Here is an 8,435-nt window from a genome sequence, read left to right as displayed (position 1 = left end):
GTCATGGTGGGGGGCTGTGACTAGATGATCTTACGGTCCTTTCCAACCCAAACCATTCTATGATTCTGGTGGCACAGTGCCATCCTGCATCTTTCCATGGGTGCTAGGCTGGGAGGAAGCCCCCATGCCCTATGCCCCTGGGACCTGCGCCTTTGCCCAGCCCTCTTGCTGTGATACTGTAGGTCCTTCAGAATTCCCCTGGGGAATGTCCAGGTCCAGGTTTCCTGTGCTGATCCTCTGCCTCGATCTCTCTCTGGCTCACAGAAGGGCTGGCAGACCGCAGCATGGCAGCAAGGCCCCCAGCAGCGGCGAGACTGGCGCAGACAACACCGGCATGTGCAGTGGCTCTGAGGCCAGCACTGACCCTCTGAGCACTGGCAATATGTTCCTGGATAAGGCCCTGGTGCTTCACCTCAACAACTGCAACCGCCTGCTGCTGGTGAGGACAAGGGCAGGAGATATGCTGGGGTGGGCTGTGAGTTCCCCTTTGAGGGGTGTCTTGCTGCAGTATGTGGTGAGCTCTGTCCCTGAGGTCCCCGTTTTGGCTGTGCCTGGCAGAAACTGGGCACCTTCGGTCCCCTGCGGTGCCAGGAGATGTATGCCCTGGACAGGCTGCTGCGGGAGGCACAGGTTCTGGAGATTGTATGCCAGCTCACGGAGGAGCGAGCAGGAGCAGCTGCCTCTGCTGCTGAAGGTAAAGCCACCCAGCCGAGGAGACTGCCCTGGGACTGCATGTGGCATGGTGTCCCGCTGGGTTTGACAGCACCTGTCCTTGCAGTGGTGCAGTTCTCGACGCGGAAGGAGGGTGTGCTGCCCCTCTGGGACTGCTGTGTGGAGGCCCCCAACATCTACTCCTGCCCCGTGGAGCGGTTCCTGCAGGTGCTCAGCACACAGTACGCAGCACCCATCAGTGAGCGGCACCCTGGCCTGGCTGATGCTGGTGAGCATATGGGTGTTTGGGGAGTTACCAGCTCCACACGGTGAGCAGGAGTGAGGGCCTATGCATGCCAGGAGCCACGCAGAGGAGTGGCCGGGGCTGCTGCACATCCTGAGTGAAGCCCTTTCCCGCAGTTTGTGTGAAATTGGTGGAGGATGTCCTGAATCGGCGGCTGCCCCGGCGACCTGGCAGTGCCCAGGGTGAGCAAGTCACCATCTTCCAGTACTGGAGCCACTTTGAGTTGCTTGGCACCTTGGTGCTTGACACCTACATGATGGAGCTGGCAGAGGAAGGTGGGTGCCCTCTCACGCTCCCTAGACCCTGGCATGAGGGTGTTAAGATGTCCCTGCTCATTGCAGGGGGGTTGGACTAGATGAGCTTTGAAGGTCTGTTTCAACCCGAACTATCCCATGATTCTATGGGATGCTGGAGCGTCACCACAGGGGATCACCCTCAGTACCACCTCTGTGGGGTACTGGAGCATCAGCATAGGGGATCACCCTGCAGTACCACCATGGTTGCCTTGGGGCATCCCCCAGAGGCTCTGCCATCCTTGGGGTGGGCAAGTTGTTCTGATCACGCCTGTGCTGCCTTCCTGAGCACCCTGGGTCCTTGCTGTAGATCCCCAGCACCTTGGCTTGGGTGCCCCCAGGCATTGGCAGCCTGTATGTGGCCAGCTCTGCCTGGCATGGTTGCAGGGTGCCAGAGCTGGGTTCCCTGTGGCAGAGGGGCAGAGCAGCCAGGCTCCCCGCGCTCTGGCTCAGCACATGGTTCCCCACAGCGATGCTGGCACAGAACCTCAACTCAGATGATCAGGACGTGGTGCTGCGTGCCCTAAAGCGCATGCCCGAGGGCCGCCTCAAGAAGGAGGGACTGAAAGCGCTGAGCCTGCTCCTTGTGGAGGGCAACAGCAAGGTGGTGAGCGCCGTGTCAGCCCAGCTCCGCAGCCTGGCAGAGAACCCCCGCTTCCGACAACGGGTATGTGCTGGGGTAGCCAAGGATGAGGTGCGATGTGGGTGCTGCCCCCTGGCTCTGCAGGGTGGTGGCATTGACCCCCTACGTTCTCTCCCAGGCCCTTGTGTGCTACCTGGAGCAGCTGGAGGATGAGGAGGTGCAGACGCGTGTGGCAGGGTGTGCAGCGCTGGGCTGCCTAAAGGTAAGAGTGATGCGGGGAGCAGGCAGAGGAGCTGTATCCCCCAGAGCAAGAGGAATTGCATGTGGCTGGTGGCTCCACACACCAGCTCCCTGGATACAGGAGCTGGGGCTGCCCCAAATACGTGGGAGAAACAAGCAGGGGCAGGGCAGGAAGGGAAGTGGAGAGGAAAGGAAAGGAATAGGACCAGGATTTTCCTGCACCATGGGGCTGCATCGCCATGCGCTACCTTCTCCTCCATTGTGTGCCTGCTGTCTTTTTCACACTGACCCGCTTGCCCCTTCTCCTGCAGGCAAAGGAAAGCATCGAGCAGCTGGTTTACCTGTGCCAAACCGACAAAGAGCCTGTGCGGGAGGCAGCCAAGCAGAGTCTGATGCTGTGCGGTGAGTGTCCCGCTGCTCCTCCCTGCTTCCTCCCCACCCATGTTACCCCAAGTGGAATCTCCTGGTGACAGCAGAGCCTGTGGGAGAAGCGGGTCCTGGGCTGGTCCCTGCCTACCCCACGCACACTGGTTCATCGTGTCCCAAGCTCTGCCAGGCAACAGCAAGCTGGCAGCAGGCAGTGAGGGCCAGGCTTCTGTGGACACAGAGCACTAAGCCTGGTTGTCATTTATTTGCTAGATGGCCATGAGAGAACCATCTGAGTGGGTTTCTAGGCCTCCAGGTCGCGGCAGCTGCTGCACAGGTTGGGACATGTGAGCTGTCCTCATCCCCTGTTCTCTGCTCCAGCCGCTTTGATCACGAATGTCTCCGTCTTAGAGCCTGTCAGCCATGTCATGTTTGGATTCTGTGTGTCTTGGTTGTTCATAGAGCCCATCCCTGTGGCACTCAGCACATGTAGAAGCCTCATGTCCCATGTCCCAGCAGATTGTCCATGTCACCACATCTTGCAGGGGATGGCTGCTGTGGGTGGGGATGCTGACTACAGCCGGCTTGTAGCATCCCTGTGTGTGGCTGGGGTCCTGGGGGAGCCCTTGGGATTCCTCTGCCAGTGAATCATAGAATCCCAAACTGGTTTGTGTTGGAAGGGACCTCAAAGCTCATCCAGTTCCAACCCCCTGCCATGGGCAGGGAAACCTTCCACTAGAGCAGGTTTCCCCAAGCCCCATCCAAGCTGGCCTTGAACACTGCCAGGGATGGGACAGCCACAGCTTCTCTGGGCAACCTGTGCCAGGGCCTCAGCACTCTCACAGGGAAGAACTTCTTAAGATCTCAGCTCAGTGTCCCCTCTGTCAGGTTAAAGCCATTCTCCCTTGTCCTGTCCCTACACATCCTGGTCGAAAGCCCCTCTCCACATTTCTTGTAGCTCCTTTAGGTATTGGAAGGGGCCAACAAGACATATGCAGATGTCCATGGCCATCTGAAATGCTGGAGCTGACAGAGCCCCGAGCCTTGGCCCCTTTCCCCCAAGCCAGGCTCTCCTGCAGCCCAGACATGGGTGATCCCTGCCCCGTGTGGGCAGGGGTAGAACAGGCAGCTGAAGAATAGGATGTGCAACATCCACATCAGGAGATGTGGGGCTTTTTGAGCCAGATCCCAGCTGGGACCTGCCCAAGGGTGTACTAAAGAGAACAAGAGAGGTCTTCACTCTGTGGCCTTAGCATGCAGGCTCAGCTCTGCCTGGCAATAGCCATGTTTCCCTAGAAAGGCCAACAAAGGTGGCTGGGTATGGGAATAGGACAGAGCTTCTGGAGCTCGCTTCACTGACCACAGCATGTGTTTGTAGGGGAAGATGGCAAATCAGCTCACCGGCGGCTGGAGGAGACCCTGGACAACCTCCCACGGATCTTTGCCCCAGCCAGCATGGCCAGCACAGCTTTCTGAGACACCACACAACCCCTCTGCCATCCCTTGAGGGTCAAGGCACCACTGGGCACTGGCCTGGCACGGGCTGGGGCCACCAAGGCCTGCGCTGCTCCTGGCAGCACACTGCAGCATCACCTGCACGGCAGCTCACCACAGCCACACACTGCCTTATGGAGCACCCATGGCACGGGGGGACTCGCTGCATGTCCCACCCTCTGATTGCTATTTAAACCACACCAGGAGCCCACCCGTCCTGCACCCCTCATCAGCTGCTGGAGTGGCATGGAGACTACCAGATTTCTGGAGCTGCACTTTGAAAACCACACCGTTTGTTTTGCCCAGGCCGTGGGGATTGCTGCCCTTTGCCACCCGGAGTCCCCAGGACTTCAATAAAATGAGATATGAGATATTAATATATTCTGCTGGCGTTTCTTCTTTCCAGCTCCACGTGCTCCTGTCCTTCCCCAGCTGTGGCTGTAGGGAACGTTAGTGAGATGTGGCCCCAGCCCAGAGCCTTTTCTGGTCTGCTGGGAAGTGCCATGGAGGGCAGGGGCAGGAGGAGCAGCAGAGGGATGGCCAGACCCACGGTCAGAAGCTGCCACCTTTTGGGTTTGTTTGTTTGTTTTATTTTATTTTTTATTTACAGATTTTTTCAGGAAAAAAGCAAAAAAAACAACTTTTCTATAATGTCTCTATAAATCTATATATAATGTAATTACAGAGAGTGACTAATTTTGATTTAAACCAGAAATAAAACCAAACCTTTAATGAGTGTCAGCATCACTGTGCAGGTGTTTCTTTGCCCCCGCTGCCCACGGGCAGGGGAAGCTAGGGGTCAGTGCAGCAGGCTCGAGGGTGGTGGTGGGTCTCATGGGGTATAACTGTGATTTCTGACATCACCTGGATGCATCCCGGCCCCACAGCTCAGGCAAGTGTTGCCAAAATTTGGGTGCTGGGCATTGGAAGCATCACCCAAGGTGACTACACTGAGGCTAATTGGTTGGGATGCTTGGCACAGGCAGCCTGTTTCTACTGTCTTCTGTACCTGTGGTGGGAAGACACCACAGCACCAAGCCCAAGAAGGGATCCAGAGAGCTGGGACAGAGCTCACCCAGCTGAACTGGGTTTTCAAAACCCCTCCCACAAAGATCTGGCACCTCTTGGTGCTCGTCTCATCACTGAGTCACACAGATCAAAGACTCACAGAATAGTTAAGGTGGGAAGGGACCTTTGGAAATGTTCATCTACTCCCTGCTGCTCAAAGCAGGGTCAGCTAGAGACTGGGACCACATCTAGTTGGGTTTTGAGTATCTCCAAGGATGGAGATGCCTGAACTTCTCTGGCCAACCTGTGCCAGTGCTTAACCACCCTCACAGAGGAAGCTTCTCTGAAGTTTAACTCTTACCTCTGTATTTCAGCTTTACTTTGGCACTTGTCTTTCACAGGGCACCACTGAGAAGCATCTGCCTCTGCCTTCTTCACCCCCCCTCAGACGTGGATAAGAATCCACCCAAGCCTTCATTTGCCCAAGCTAAACAGTCCCATCTCTGTCAGCCTCTTCTTACATGACAGCTGTTCCAATCTCCTAATCATCTTATGATCCTGGGAAATGAGTTATTGCAGAAAGATGCTCAAAAGGCAGTAGAGGCAGGGACCCCCATGCCACTGCCAGCCACCTGTGCTGGAGCAGGCTGCAGAGCATGTCCTGGTGCATGGAGTAACCACTTTGGGATGTGGTTTTATCTGCAGATGGGATTGCAGGAAGGGTGTAACCAGTGGACACTACTGCACCACTGCTCACTAAGCCTTCTTGTCCAGCTTTGGAGGCTGGACAAGCTCCAGCAGGGAAGCACAGTGTTTCTCCCAAAGCACTGCATCACATTGTCTGCTGCAGGCAGCAAGAGATGTGGGATATGGGTCCTAGCTGGCACATACAACTGTGGACAAGAGCGCCTGGGAGGTGGGAAGTGGCCCAGCCACCTTATGTCATAGAATCAGAACGGTTTGGGTTGGAAGAGACCTTAAAGCTCATCAGTTCCAACCCCCTGCCATGGGCAGGGACACCTTCCACTACAGCAGGTTGCTCCAAGCCCTGTCCAACCTGGCCTTGAACACTGCCAGGGATGGGGCAACCACAGCTTCTCTGGGCAACCTGTGCCAGGGCCTCAGCACCCTCACAGGGAAGAACTTCTTTCTAAGATCTCATCTCAGTGTCCCCTCTGTCAGGTTAAAGCCATTCCGCCTTGCCTGTCCCTACAGGCCCTTGTCAAAAGTCCCTCTCCAGATTTCTTGTTGGCCCCTTTAGGTATTGGAAGCTGCTCTAAGGTCTCTCCTGAGCCTGTTTTGGTTTCTTTTCCCCTGAATAACCCCTGGAAATAAAACCAGCTCAGGACTCCAGTGGCCAGAGCCATGAATGCAATTCACTCACCTTTGTGTGTGACCTCCTCAGCCTGCTGAAATCTAGCCCCATCCCTGAAGCACAATTCCGCCTTCTGAGATAAGCTACTCCTTGGCCATAGAGATGGAAGCAGGAAAGCAGCCTTCTGTCAGGGCAGGCAGGGAGCTGCAGGTCAGGACAAAATATCTCTGCTCCTGAACTGCAAGGAATAATCTCATTATTTATGTGGCTTTAAGAACATCACGGGGTGGGGGGGGAGTGGTGGAGAAAACAACAAAACAGATTAATTTAGGAATCTATTGCACAGACCTTTGCTCTGAATGGGTCTATGCCAGCATGACCATCACCAAAGACCTCTGCCGCATGGACACTGCCAGGTCACCTGGAATTGCAGGATTGCCATTTTAGCTGGAATAAACTTCAAAAATACTTGGTTTTTGGACAGTACTCACTGAAAACATTCACTGCAGTTTGTATCCTGCTTGGTTTGGGGGTTTTTTTTAGGGCTGGAAAGGAGTAGAACAAGCATCACATGAGCCAGCTGTTTGAAAGGAGGCAAGGCACTCAACTTTACCCTCTGGAATTTGACAGCTTGTCCAGCAACTGCAGAGGAACTGCAGCGCTGCATGGGGTGAAGTCCCTGGGAGCCACTCCCACAGCACACGGGGACACACACAGCACCACAGAGAGATTTTGCAGCAGCGTGTTTGCTGTTTCAAGGGAGACAATGCGCCAGCACTGCATTTGTCAGCCAAGTCTGTGTCAGCGCTTAAACCATCTCCTTTCGTACAGACGTTCTGCTGCTCAGCAGCTACTTGCTCTTCTTGTAGGAGATGCAGCCTGTGGGAGGGTGTCTGTGTCACGCTGCATTACCCACGTGCTCTGACTTTGGAAAGAAGTTCCTTGTCCCCAGTTACTGCTGGTTTTCTTTTAATCACAGAGATGGAGATGGATTCTGGAGCACTTTGTGGTATCTGTTTGTACCTGCGTCCTGAGGAGCCCCTGCAGATCATCAGCACAAAGTAACTGATGAACCAACACACGCTCCTCTTGAACAGCACCAGGGCTGGTGCTGTTGTGACACCAAGAGCACCCACCAGCCAGGATCACCCCTAGCAGGCGCTGCCACTTTGGAATGCCACAGGGTCTGGCCAGCCCTTGTGTAAGAAAAGACTTAAATCTTGATGCAGTCATTTTTATGCGGTTGTAGTTTGGGAATGTCTGGTTTGAGCAGCCTCAGTGCTGCTCACCTCATCCCAGGCTTGTATGAAATCACACTCCCAAGGCATTCACTATGGCACTTAGAAATTATTCCAATAGCTAAGCAGTCTATGCTGAACAACTACATCCTCATGATCACATACGTGTTCCTCATAGGGCTGTCAGGCACATATGTATGGGCTTATCCTCCTAGGACCTCTCCTCAGGTGACAACTGGGGCCTCATTTCATCCAGCACATTTCATGTGTTTCAGGTGATCTCCAAGACTAAATGCTGGCTCTCAAACTTGACTACAATAGTCTTCCTTAGAGCTGAGTAAGGAGACTCCTGAGGCTCCTGAGGGCTTGTACAGCATGATGGAAGCATGGCGCTAAGAAGAGCAAGGAAGGAGGCGGGTGAGCTCACCCTGGGGCCTCGGCAAGATGGTCAGGAGCTCCTCAGCTTCAGTTCTTGCCATTCTGCTCATGGGCAAGGCGTCTGTGGGAAAGGCCTTGCTCAGGTAGCTTTTCCAGAAGGAGCATCTGCCTCTGGGTGTGTAGTTTGAACAGCCCTGGAGGCTGATTTCTGGGAGCACCCACATTTAGGATTGAAGCTGGGGCTCGAATCCTCTGCAAATCAGCTCAAAAAAACCCAAAACCTCCCAGTGATAAACCAGGATCAATAGGTCAGACCCACAGCACATGCTAGTAGAGATGGATAGGGACACTTCTGGCAGAAGTAATCCAGGAATAGGCATTTGACAGTACAGCTTCTGTTTCCTAACCACCAACATTCCTACTACAAAAGACAAGTGACCCTTTGTCATAGGATGGCTACAAACAAAAGGCAGAGGGACCATTAGCACTCATTTACTCCCAGGTTGGGTGAGTATTTAAAGGAGCATAAGAGGCAATTTTACATACAAGCAGTGCTCCTCTCCAT

The 8,435-nt window shown here is 54.5% G+C and overlaps 1 protein-coding gene across 1 annotated transcript in view; it reads left to right on the top strand.

Moving 5' to 3' along the window:
- The window catches only part of FAM65A (family with sequence similarity 65, member A), a 12,429-nt gene extending 8,385 nt beyond the window's left edge, over nucleotides 1-4,044 (top strand). The window contains exons 15-22 of the mRNA XM_010017315.1: nucleotides 265-439; nucleotides 559-694; nucleotides 779-940; nucleotides 1,072-1,230; nucleotides 1,719-1,915; nucleotides 2,010-2,093; nucleotides 2,383-2,473; nucleotides 3,816-4,044. Coding sequence (XP_010015617.1) covers nucleotides 265-439; nucleotides 559-694; nucleotides 779-940; nucleotides 1,072-1,230; nucleotides 1,719-1,915; nucleotides 2,010-2,093; nucleotides 2,383-2,473; nucleotides 3,816-3,913 — 1,102 coding nt within the window. The 3' untranslated portion in view covers nucleotides 3,914-4,044. The remainder of the gene's footprint in view (nucleotides 1-264; nucleotides 440-558; nucleotides 695-778; nucleotides 941-1,071; nucleotides 1,231-1,718; nucleotides 1,916-2,009; nucleotides 2,094-2,382; nucleotides 2,474-3,815) is intronic.
- Nucleotides 4,045-8,435: the final 4,391 nt, after the last annotated feature.

This window comes from Nestor notabilis, unplaced genomic scaffold (assembly GCF_000696875.1).
Source record: "Nestor notabilis isolate BGI_N333 unplaced genomic scaffold, ASM69687v1 scaffold13186, whole genome shotgun sequence".
Lineage (NCBI taxonomy): Eukaryota > Metazoa > Chordata > Aves > Psittaciformes > Psittacidae > Nestor > Nestor notabilis.
This window is presented reverse-complemented; position numbering and strand designations above follow the sequence as displayed.